Source organism: Harpia harpyja, chromosome 3, assembly GCF_026419915.1.
Source record: "Harpia harpyja isolate bHarHar1 chromosome 3, bHarHar1 primary haplotype, whole genome shotgun sequence".
Lineage (NCBI taxonomy): Eukaryota > Metazoa > Chordata > Aves > Accipitriformes > Accipitridae > Harpia > Harpia harpyja.
Window position 1 is genome coordinate 9,445,864 of NC_068942.1, and position 13,112 is coordinate 9,458,975.

Genomic DNA, 13,112 nt, shown 5'->3' on the forward strand with positions numbered 1-13,112 from the left:
TATTACCTCATTTCTTAAAACTTGTAAGATCAAAGCTTATTCTGAAGGATTATATGTCTGAAATAAATACATCAAATTCTTCTGTTGGCCTATGTATTTTCCACTGATGAAAAGTTTTTTCTTAGTGTTTGAAAGCATATAGTGTTTGGAAAATAGCTGTATTTCTGCACTGGGGCATTAAATTCACATTTATTTGCTCTGCAAAAGTCTTAGCTGGGATCAAACATACTTTTGTCTAACTTTAATCCCTTTGCTCTGGCTACTCTGTTAAAATTCAGTAAGGTAACTTCAAGCTGCTAAGTCAGACAGAGCTAATGAAGCCAAGATGTTATTTTCTGTCCTGTCTTGGCAGTTGACTCCAGGAGTGCTCTGCAGCAGGAGGCCTATGCAATCCAGTGCTGGATATGTCCATACTGTCATCAGTACACAGACTTATCTAAACAAGTTCAACTTTGAAACAAATAATGTCAGAGCACTTAAAAGCAAGAGCCCAGAACCTTTTCAAGGAAGGAATATAGCTGTTGTCTGCTTGAGGCAGGCAGGAGAACTGGACCCAACTACACAGGTGCATTCTGAAAAATACTCTGAAAACCAGGATTACTGTTGGGTCTTCCTCAAAGCTCGCATCAGTTTTTCTACTGATAATAACTAACACAGGTCAGTGACTAATTTAAATTTGTGCTTGCCTTGGTTGCTGTTCTACACTGCATAGTGGCTGCAGCCATTTAGGTCAACAGGAAAACTAATACTTTCAGGAGAATTTAGATTTCATCTTGCAGTTTTCGGTGAACATGACTGCAGTGGCCGTGATATACTAAGGAGCACATGAATCCATATATACAAGGCCATATCCTCTCTGCTTTAATTCGTATTAATAAAAATAGCAAGAGAACAATGTAAATAATGCATTGTGGTAGTGATGTTCTTGTGGTAATGGAATTATGCAGTTAAATCCCACAGACTTGTTCTCAGTCAAATTCCAAAAGGCAGAAAAAAGCAGGAGGAGAGATGCTGTTGGCATGCCTTTATATATCCACAAGAATGCCTGCAACACTACCAGAGTTACTGTGGGAATCCTCATTATACTGAAAGACAAACGGTGGGATCCTAATAGTCCCCCCGGGCCTCAGTGATGCTGTGAAAGCAGTGTTCTTCTCATCTGTTCTCAGGTTAGCTTTAACTTGTACGTGTAATGTGAGCTGGAACTTCAGAGCTCTTTAGCTCAGCATCTAATTTGGGTCTTCCCAACATACAGCCCCATCCATCTGGGCTGCAGGCATTCACCAGTCACAGAAAGGAAAAGCACTGTGGGGTCCCCTGGGAAAGATAGCCATGAGGAATGGGCTGTGATCACCATTTCTCACTGGTAGCCTGCTCTGTGTAGGGAAGACGTCAGTCCCGCAGGGTCCCCGTGACTTGTCACAGTGGTGACAGCCCACTCCCAGCTTCCCTCTTTTCTAAGAACCTCTGACACGTGGGCAGGCAGCAGCGTACTGATGTTCACATGCACACAGAAAGGTTGGCGTGTGTCAAGCCTACTATGCACGAGTTGTATCACATTCAGTCATTTGACAGGACAGGGTCCAGTACCTATGTCCTCCATGACATACATAGTGTATCCCCCTGCAATAGTAAAGTTGGGCATTGCCACCTAAGCAAGGGGCACTTGCTTTTTGCTCATACGTAAGCCTGCTGTACGCAATGAGCTGTGGTACAGGCATATGACTCTATGAGCAAAGAAGCTCCCCATCTTTTTATCCTATTTGCCATTTTATCCCAGTGTTTCTAGCCATTCCTTCAGCTAAATGCACATGTAGCATTTCCCCCAGATGCTGCCTCTCCTGCCAGATTCCCCAGGCTGATAAAAGAAAACAGCATTCATAGCATTTATGATGATGTTCCAGAAGTTTAGGGACTCAGAGAAAAATTGCTTAGCATTTGAAATGCATTTTTGTGTAAGATATTTAGCATGATATTGTGGCCTTTTTCCCCTCTGACTTGTGCCCAAAACCTCCTGTGATTTTACTGGTTTCACTCCTAACTGGCCCTGGGACAACCAAGAGCAAAGCTGTCCCCCTCCAACTCCCAGGGCTGTGCTACCATGAACAATAATCCATAGCAAAAGGATATTATGAATATATGACTTTCCCCAAAACATTAACATACCTTTTTTTCACCAGTAAGCACTTTCACTCCAAAGGTTACACACTCAGTGTAGCTATGTACCTACCACCAATTGGAAGGCAATCTTCAAGGAGGTGGAATGATTCTAAAATCACGAGTATAAAAATCCCTGGTTTTCCACTTTGTCTTCATAAAGGTTGTAACACAGGAAGCTAGGAATGCCAGGAAAGATGGGCCCGTTGGATCTGCCCACAGGAAATGCCAATGAAGAAATCTTGAGGAGGATGGGGCGCGGAAACTTCCCTAGACTGCCACAGTGCTGTGAGACTAAGCTAGATGAATTCAGCCTGTGGCAAGAGAGAGTAAGTGATCAGCATATGCAATTTTTTTTCTCCCTAAAGAATAGCACTAGCCTTAAGATGAGGAGCTGAACTCTTCAGGACATGCTAAGGAAGGCCAAGTTGCTGCATGACCTAGTAAAGATGCTAAAGCACTTACAGTAGATATTAACTGATAACGATAGTCTAGAACTATATTCACTTCCCTCATGCTTGTCTTTTTTTTATATGGCATAACTCTTTTTTTCATCAAGTCAAGTAATTGTATTCTTTCATTTATTAAGTTTGCCAGGTAACAAAGGTGACTGTGATATTGACCCATTGTCAATGATGAGATCCCACTTCCCCAGTGAGTGGTGAACAGTATGCAATGGATTTGCCTTAAAATGTCATATATCTTACTCTGCCTCAGAGGCCCCAAGGCTCCATAGGATGTTCCTCCAATAAGCTGCATGGAGGATCTGTTTCTGACAGCAGAACTGGTAAACTCTGGTAAAACACAATCTTGTATGCCTCATGAAGTTCCTTCTGGTGGACGCAACTGCAGGTCGCTAGCAATGGGAAAATGGGCAGAGGACCAGAGTGCCTGGGAGGGTACTTAAATAACTCTGCCTTTACGTAAGGTAGAGGAATATAGAAGATGTTCAATAATGCGATGAAATACTTACAGCTGCAAATGCCTTGCAAATAAAATGACAATGATGATGGAGTAATTGAGCATTACAGAATAAATGAAAGCAGACCCAGACACTTGGAAAGTTACTGCTAACATAAGATATAGGCAACTGGGAATGCTTTCTCCTTATGTCCCATCTATCATTCTTTCCTTTTGAATCATATCTTCCTATCAAAAAAGAAAAAAAAGATTTTTCTCTGCCAGTTACAATGTTGTAGATTCTCCCAGGACAGGCTGACAGCAGGACTAGCTGCTTATAAAAGGCAGGTACCAAAAGTGCTTTTGAGTGTAATAGAATTCAGCCTTTACTACAAGCCAGACATACCTACTATAGAGTCTGACACAGCTCATACATTTGTGGTAAGCTGAAACAGCTTGGGTATTCTGCAGGTAAGGAATGAGATTGATTAGGAAAACTATATGAGCAAGTGACGCTGAGGACCAGAAACTTTCCAATTCTGTAAGAACAAAACTCAGTTACAGGAGACTGAGACCGTTTCTAGACCTCCCTCGAGGTCATCATTGCTGAATGAAGAGTGGAATGAATGTTCATTCTGCAGAGAGAAATGTATGCTAAATTTTAATTATATGCTAAATCTAGTATATCATGTAGGCTGTTTGGTGGGAGAGGGATTGAAAAATCTGCGGTGAAGTCTAGTCACCCACCATTTCCTTTGCGAAAGTAGTGCTTCCTGGTGAAGTTATCTTCCTCCAGGGGTACGTTAGAAGTAGTAGCTGTGGCTACTACTGTGAAATTTCTTTTCACTGGTAAAAGTGTATTAATGTTTTTGAGCACTTTCTTCCATATGGACGATTGGTTTGCCTGTCTTCTAAACTTACTAAGAAGAAATGACTGGCATCCCTTCACAGGAAGATTCATTAGGGGTTTTTTTTTTTTCATTCTTAACTTGCTCACCTGATTTTACCCAGAGAAGGCTGTGAACTTATTGGCATAACTAAGATAGCTGAATGTGGACGGCTTTGAAAGGGATAGGGTCTCAGCTCTTGCACTGCCTTACTGTTTGTTAGAAAAAAAATTCTTGAAGTAACAAAATTTGGGCAGCAAAGGAGCCCAGGATGGGAAACTGGAAATGGGGGAAAGGGGCATACTACCATGAACTGAAGAACTAGTTAATTAGTTAAAGTTTAAAAAGAGGAAGAAGGATTAATTGAATGAAAAAGTACAGAACATATTTTGTAGCATATGATCAGACAGAATCAGGCTGCACACACGCACACACACGCAGAAGGAGTGGAACAGAATCAAATCTCAGCTATTCAGCAATTCCAAGACAGCAAGATGTGATGGCATAACCTGAAGAAAGCAAGGACGCATGGAATACAAAACATTTATAATAAGATTATAGAAGTATTTTGGGTTTAATGTGCTTACACTTGCAAAGTAATTTTATGGCATTTCATTTTTCATAGTAAATTAAAAAGACTGAGCTTTGTTTTCTTATAACTGACTAGTTGACTACTGAGGGTGATTTACCTGATTACAGATGAATTAACTCTATAATCTGCCTCACTAAGGCTCCTTAATTTCATCATAAAACCTGACAACTTCTACCTTTCTAATCCTATGAAAATATCATATGTTTTCTTATAAACTCAGCAAATATTTTTCACTTAACCCACAGCCAACACTTAAAGAATCGCACAGACTTATTTATGGCACTTATAGATTGTAGATTAGTGTAGATTGAACAGTAAAGCCCTCACACTGCTGGTTGCTGTAGGACACTCGGACTGGGTTACAGGACCCTCCCCATCCAGAAATGAGACCTGTAGTGTTAAAAGAGCAGCAGTTAATAATAGCAAGAGAAAATTAGTGCAATGGCCTGTGTGACTGTACCAGAGCTCACCCATCAGAGCCTCCTTCAGAGCTACACTTGGTTTTGCAGATGTGGTTCCTTCCTACCCACTAAAATTCATTTTCAGCCAAAAACTTCTAATAAATGTAATGCCTTAAAATAGCAGTATAATGTACACAAATACTTGTAAGCTGTACATGCCCAGTCACAGTGCTACTTCTCAGGCTGCTCTCTACTAAGTATTAGTACTATTAATGATTTATGTGGTGCCACTGAGCTGTGTGACACTTCACAAACATATAAGAAGGCTGGTTCAACTGTAAAGTCAGAATAACTTCCTCGGTTTCACAAACTGAGGTAATGGGCCCCCGGGGGAGGTCAGTCCACCTGGAGGGTAGGTGCAGATCTGCTTGTGGACAAGACCCCCACTAGTTAAGCATTAATTTCACCTGGAACGAGACATAAGGCGTTACAAGAATTTTCCTAGAATAAGAAGACTTTTCCATATGTCCTTCTGAAGTGGGCACTGAGAAATGCAGCTTACAACTCTCTCACTTGAAGAAGCAAGTCCAGTTGTTATAAAAAGAAAACCAGTGCTGATGTGCTCTTTTCCATTGCATCCATGGATGTACAATGTACATTAGAGTAATAATGTGAAGAGGAAGTTGAGCTTGATAAGACTAATGACAGGAATCTGGGACAGGATGGGCCTTGGTCGGAGCAGCTAGAAAGAGAATGATTTGTAGAAAAACAAAACCAGTCTTTTGCTATTCCAAACAAATAGCAAATGTCCCAGCAAAAAAATAAATAACCTATTGTAAGGACTTACTAACATGACTAAAACAAGATCTACTCAATACACGCGCACGCACACATACACGCTACATTTAAGACCAGTATTATGCATTTGATACAACCACAGAACTAGTTAGGCTACAGATTTTTCCACCTAGAAAATGTCTGAGATTCATTCAGCTGCAAATGCAAGGACAGAAATTAGAACGTCAGGGAGAAACTTGATAAAATATTAAACAAGTCAATTTGTTTTCAATTGACTGACCCCTTCATTTTAATAAAGTATATTTCAAAAAGAAAACATGTTTCAAATAATAAAAATAATCATTTTGTTCTAAAAATATCTGTCTTTCGCATTCTGGCATTGTTTCCATCCCCCTTGGAAGGCATGAAATTTAATGCAAATCAATGCAAAAACAACCATTACATTGGAATTCTGTGTTCTTTAGCAGAAAACTATTTTTTTAAACACTTTGCAGTTAATGCTTTACAGCTGTTGCAGCGAGACAAGTGTTAATTTAGAGGGCAAGAAAGAACTGCCCTGGGAGAACAATGCTCTGAGGACGCCGAAAGCAGCCGGCCGCAGGGCTCCGTGCTCCCCTCCCGCCCGGGACCCTCTCCAGCCCCCCCAGGTGGGGCTTGCCCCGGCCATCGCTGCTTCCCATTTGACTCCTAGCACAGCTACACCCTCGCTTTCCAACCAGGGTGGTCTCTCCTCCCTCTCCCACCTCTTTCTGGAGTATTTACTGGAAACATGTTTGCTTGGAGGGGAGGGTTAATCCTTTTTCATGCAGAGCTCCCTGCCCTTTTCCCAGGAAGCTTGTTCCTGAAATCGTATTTTATTACAGATAAATAAAACACTGCTAAAATTAGGCTCAGAAAGTAAAGTAGCAGCACTTCTTGGCTGTACTCTTTCTCCTGTGTGGTCATTGTCTGCTCCAGAGGACTGCCGCTGGTCGTTGGGATCCCTTGTTAAACCAGTGGCGCTGAGAGGCAGCCCACGTCCCTGTCTCTGTAATGAGGTGCCTTTGCAGTGATTTCACCTTGCTTCTGTTGTTTCTGCCATCCCGACATCTGCTACGACTTTTTCAGACATGGTGAATTCTGGTTTCAAGGTATGCTAACTATTGCCTCTGGGTAAAAATCAAGGCAACAATATTTGCCGATAATACGAAGTTATTCTGGATAGTTAAACTTCTGCTTTAAAGAATTGCAGATATACTTTACTGGACTGCCTGACCAGAAAGCAAAATGGCAGGTCAAATTCAGTGGAGGGGAAGTGGTGTTCAAAGTGAAACCAAATCCTACCTTCATATATACACTGATAGACTCTAAACTGACTGAGATTATCCCTCAGGACTGAGATTTTTTATTATAATACATAAATCGCTAAAATATCAACTCAGTGCTTCATGGATGATCCAAAAGCAGTTAAAATTCTAGAAATTATTACAAGGAAATAGAAAAAAAAAACGTGTCAGTATGCTGTTGTAGCAAACTGTCATTCAGCTGCACCTTCAATGCACTGTAAATCTGGTATACCCACCATTTCCCACTATGTAAAAAATGATACCTGAATCCTGGAGAGTGGTTCAGGTGGCAACCTGCCTAAAAAAAAAAAAATAAACAAATATTACATCAGACAAGGAACAACTAAATCTATTAGGGGCTCCTCAGCCTGGAAAAGAGGGGGCTATGATGAAGATGTGCAAGATCAAGAGCGGATGGAGAGACCAGGTAGGGAACCACTGTTTTCTTTCTTCCCCTGCCAGAACTTGGCGGCATCGAATGGGGGGGTGTCAGGTTTGAATGAAGGTTAAGCACACTTGCTATACAATGTCTCGGATGTTAAAAAAGTCTGCATGGTTTAAAACTGAAACCGGACAAATTTACAGAAGAAATACATCAATAGGTGGTAGATACAAAGGAAATTCCTGAAATGCAAATTGTTGGGGTGTGAGTGCGTTCCTGAGCTTGCTTTCCCTGTCCTCGTGCTCCTTCCCCAGCTTTCCGCTGTAACCGAGCGGTGACCAGACTAACTCAGTCTTCAGTCTGATTCACTCTGGCTGGTTTTACATCTCTATATTACCCTGCCGCGCAATAACAAAGCGAAGCCTCCTCCGGACTGACGCAGGCGTTTGGGTCAGTGGCACGGTTTCTCTGCAGCAGCTCAGCACGGAGCACGGCTCGCCGGGCGCGAGCCCAGCGGCCGCCCGCGCCAGCTTTCCAGCCGCTGGGTTCCTGCGGCCCCGGGTACGGCATGGAGCGATGCAGGCAGCATCACGCCTTGCCGTCTTGTCAGCACCCACACCGGGCTGGCCTAGCTGGAGGCAGCGTTTGCCTGAGCCTGGGGTGAGGCTCTGGCTTTGTGGTAAACTGTGCCGTGATAACGCCCAGGAAGAATCAGTGCCGTGTAAATTACAGCATTTGAAATCGGATCAGGATGAAGTCATGCTGCTGATGCACCCAGTGAGGCCCCACAGCTCATGCAAGGGGCAGGTGATTTTGACTCTCGCACCCCAGGTAAGTGGTTGTGGCAGAGAAAATGACAGTGACCACCAGCTCTCCGGCTGGCTGCACATCTGGCTGTCACCAAGCACGTAACAACAGCAAACTACCGCACTGCCTACATTGCCTCAGAGAGCTTCAGCTACATGGCTACGAGCAAGCAATGAAGCTTCAGCTTCCTTAATTCTGAATGCCAGTTCACCTCATCTAGATTTAGAAGAGACAAACCTTAGCTAGGAGCCTGGTCGAGCTCCCTCAGGGAATGAATAAAACCTATGGACTCTGGGAGCAAATGTTTTCATAGGCAGCTCAGTCTTCCAAGCCCAGGAATCCCTTCCAGATATTTTTCTTCATTATGCAAGCCTTTTCCATCATTTTTCCACGTCATGCCATCTGCTTAGTTTCTGCTCGTTTAGGGGTGGATTTTTTTCTGGGCTACAAAGCTGCCACTACGTGCTACAGAGGAGGGAGTCCAAAGTCTAGTTCCTGGCAAATGGTACTCTGGTAGCTGGAGCTTCAGTGGAAACCACTTACTGGGTCATTGCTATGTGTGCACTGGCTAATTTGCTCTAACTATAACTAATTTTAAAAGATTAGTTGATTAGCTTGAATAATTAACATCTTTGTAGCTGAATTGTCTGCCAGAAGAGAACAAGCCATATTGTGTTGCTCATAGTAAGGCAGGATAAAAAAATGTACACAGTTCTGGGTGGTCTTCTCACATTTTATTCACACTTTGAACCTGCTGCCTCACTGAGAAGCTTCACTGAAAAGATTATGAGGTTTAAGGCGTTGCTAGTTACAATGCATGTGTGGACAAATACAAACTATTTTTATAGAAACAAAGATCTTTGCTGTTTTGACGTTGATTACTGGGGTGGGTTTCCACTGTGGTCTCCACTTGACCTTGACACGGTGCAGTGAGCCGGTGCTTGCTGTCTCCTCTGAGAGCTGCTTCTGTGCCTCAGTGCATCACCACCACCGCTAGAAGGTGAAAGCTCTGCAAGCTTCTCTAAGCTGTGGGAGCTTCAGGATACTTGTCTTTTTTCCTTTTCTGACTAAGATTTCACTCTCCTCAAAGTAAGGGGAGGCAGAAAATGGGCAAGTTACGCGGGGCACTGGAGTTCTGCCTCCGCCACCAGACCGTTCTGGGTCACAGCATTGTGTCCCTGCTGACGGCTGCCAGCGAGCACACCTTCTCCTTTGTGGTGTTCAAGCATCCCGGCAATCCTGGGAACATGCTGTACGGCTCCGTCTCCCTCACGGTGCCTGCCTTCGTCCTCTTTCTGCTTGGCTGAAACATGGTGAACGCCAGGACGTGGTGCCTGGGGACAGGCAGCTGCCCTCCGAAGAAGCGCTGAGCTGCAGCCCCTGGGGAACCTGCTCCCACTACTGCCTCGTGCTGCTGTCGGTGACAGCCAGGGCTTTGGTGGACCCAGGCTTCACCTGGACCACGGTAGCCCTGCTCAGAGCCAGCTTCTACAAGTGCACGGCCAGTGGGAACAGCCTGATAATGAACCTCGACTGTAAAGATAAAGGATGAGAGTGCCACAAGCTGCTGCTCAAAACACCCTGCAATGAGAAGTTATTGGAGGAGATAGCAGGCGAATTCCTCAGCCTTCAGGCACAGTCCCAGGTAAAGCCTCACCGCTCTTCTCTTCACCCTATGGGCTTCAACGCTGGCTGCTCAATGCATGGCTGTGCCTGCTGGGGACTAAACAGTCCTCTCTCACACTATATAATCTACCAAATGTACACCATCAGCAAAAATTCATTAGCAAAAAAAAAACTTAACAGAAAGGTAGCAAGTGTATATTTGTGCTATTTTCTGATTTTGCATGGCAATTGTTTGGCACTGCCATTTACAAAACCTCTCTCAAAGCTGGGCAGGGAACCAGCCTAGAGACAAGAACTTTCCACAGCAAGTTTTCTTCTCGTTTAACTTAGGCATGGTGTGAGTTCTTATCTTTTTCCACTTTCACCCCTTTAAATACCTCAAACTTCTGTAAGTACACATTAGGTGATGGGAAGCTGAAGTCACGAATAGAGAGGAAGCTGAAGCCTCTTTGCAACAGAGAGCTGGCAAGTGAAATAAATAAGGACAGCTTGTTTGACTACAAATCTCAGCGCTTGGACCTATTAATAATTTCACACTTGTATTCTATAAGAATAGTTAAAATATGTATCTGTCTTGTTAGAGTGTTCTCGTGATGAAGGCAAACTGCATGATCAAAAAAATAGCACTTGTGTGGGGATTTTTTTTTTTTTTGAGTGAAATGAAACCCCCAAATTTTGGCAACACTCCAGTTTTGTTTCTAGGTTTGTTTGGTCATCATCTTAACTCCAGTAAAAAAAATCAGGTTTTATCACTTTTTCTCAGGAAAACATTAAGGCTGGTTAATGGAGTTAACTTTATAAGAGACTATAATTACTTGGATTTTTGTAAGTTCCTGTTTAGTACAAATGCTTATTAAAACCAAAAAAGTGTTTATATTTGTTAAATATTTAGCATGCTGCTCTGCCAAGAAAAAGGCTGAAAAGGGGCAACTCTATACCACTGAATTCAGATAGGGTAAGAAATGAGCAAAATCAAGGAAGACTGACTGTTACTGATATTGCAGTGAAATCTAAAAAAACCCAAATCAGTCAAACAAGAACAGAAAAAGTGTGAGAGCATTTTTGTTACTGGCCATTATTTTTAATATCTGATCTACTTTCAACAAAATTAAGTATGAAAAAGAATACAAACTCATTTTTCTTTAGCACTCAATGTTTTTCTCTTGAAAAAAAATCAGCCTGAGGTGAAAGGGAATGCTGCGAGATGTCTGCCTGGACCTTCCAGCTAGGTACCACTGAGTACTGAAGGGACCAGCATCTACCTGTTTTATGTGGGGCCTTTTGAGACTTATCCAGGAATGTTAAAATCATGTATAAAACAAGAATAAATTCCCACATTTAATAGTCAAATCTGTGTCCGACCTACAAAACATACAGGACACAACTTTTCCTGTGTGCTGCGGCAAGTGGCTATTTTTTGCAGCCTCAGACATCAGGGAGGGAAGGTACTTCCCAAGAGCAGATGAAAAACAGGAGGTCTAATTCACAGAATCAGAGGCGGACAGGGTGATTCTGCACCCTCTGTACCGTAAATCTAACCACAACTGCAGAAACCTCTGGTCAGTATCTTGCCTTTAAAGTTAAGAAAGCAGGATATAACTGAGGAAAGAACTTCACCTTCTCTTTTTTTGGTATTCATCCTCAATCCAACCAGATCAGCTCAGGAGTGCAGAAGTTCTGTAAGGCTGGCTGAATCGTATGCACGGGATCCTCTCTTTCTGCAGCGAGCAGACTGTTACAGGCACTCCAGGGTATCTTTGCTTACAGTTTTCATGTCTGCTTCAATGTTAAGTTCTATACTCCTACATATGACCATGCAAAACCACCGTTAACCCATCTATCTCTTTTCCAAGCTGATAGGACGGCTCCTGATAGTCAGCATCATGACTGTGGCACTGATTGTAACACGTGTCATCCACTGTCACTCCCCGGTTAGCTATCTTCAACTCAAGTTCTGGAAAATTTGCTCGAAAAAGGAATGGGAGCTCTTTGGGACCAAGGCTAAAGAGCCTGCAACCAGGCTGGCAGAAATAAATACAGATTGCTTTTTTGAAGCCACTAACCCAGCACCATTTCAGACTTCCAGCAATGAAGACTGGTGGAAGATTTCATTCTTGTAGACCTTAAATTCGCAGGAGCAGTATTACAGCATGATACACAAGTACATTAACACAGAGGCAACAGCATCAGATTCGGGGAAGGAGATCAGAAACCCCCTGTTTTAGGATTTGTGGATGAAGAAAGCGCAAGTGAATCACGGTTTTAATGAAACAAATCCTTTGCAACCCTGGCAGTCTTTTAACCCTACTGATATAATAAGAGTCTTATTCTGCGCTCTTATTGAAATCTATGCAAATTGTATGTAGAAGCTGATAGTCGTAACCCTCAGCAGATTTGTTTTTAAATACACTTTATTACTTTTGCTTAAGTACATTTAAATAAATAGATCTGTCATGATGGGAGTTTTCATATGTTGTTGTTCATTAAGAAGAGCCACGCTTGTAAAATAATCAGCATCCACAAAGATGTCAGCACATACTATGTCAAATTATTACCAAACACCTTAAAGGCATTTGACAGCTGGAGCAACAATACCAAACCTTCACACCTGGCAGTATCAAAGAGGCAAAAAGGAATGGAAGTTTTGATCAGAAATTCAGCTTAGTTTATTAGCTCTTACTTGACAATGCATCTTTCAGTGGAGCTTAGAGCAAGCTTTAGACTAAAATACTTACTTTCAGGCCGTATCTTTTAAAATCTGGGAAGCAATTAGCGTTTTGGAGCTACCTGTGCATAACAAAGGCGTCCATCAGAATGACTTCAGCTGCTTATCAGTTTGAATAGATGAGCAAAAATATTCCAACCAATTTAACCCTACATGCTCAGCAGCTTTAGATAATAACAGTGAAACTAAAAACTTCTGTGGTGGTGAATTTTCTTTACCACTGCCTGATCTTGATCACCTTCTGCAGCAGGCCTTCTTAATTAGCTCTACTGCTCATTTCCTGTAGTTGTAAAACTCTTTAATGGAAAAAAATAGGCACTTGAATGCTGCAGGGAAAACACACCAACATTAAACTTCCTGTTTATATTCCATTTATATTTTTTCTATTTTCTTCCGTCAAATACATAATTATTATGGGTTTTTTAAAAATATATAATATTGCATATAGGGTTTTGGCCCTGGCATCAGTACCTAAGCTACACCTGGGTGTCCCTGCCAAATACACTGTTTAA

The 13,112-nt window shown here is 42.3% G+C and overlaps 1 protein-coding gene across 1 annotated transcript; it reads left to right on the plus strand.

Moving 5' to 3' along the window:
* The first annotated feature begins 8,264 nt into the window (after positions 1–8,264).
* LOC128140202 (calcium homeostasis modulator protein 6-like) lies at positions 8,265–12,332 on the plus strand. Its single transcript, XM_052783737.1, is given in 4 exon segments — positions 8,265–9,611; positions 9,614–9,894; positions 11,729–12,041; positions 12,044–12,332. Coding segments are annotated over 4 exon segments (948 nt in total). The 5' UTR covers positions 8,265–9,355; the 3' UTR covers positions 12,142–12,332.
* The last annotated feature ends 780 nt before the right edge of the window (positions 12,333–13,112 follow it).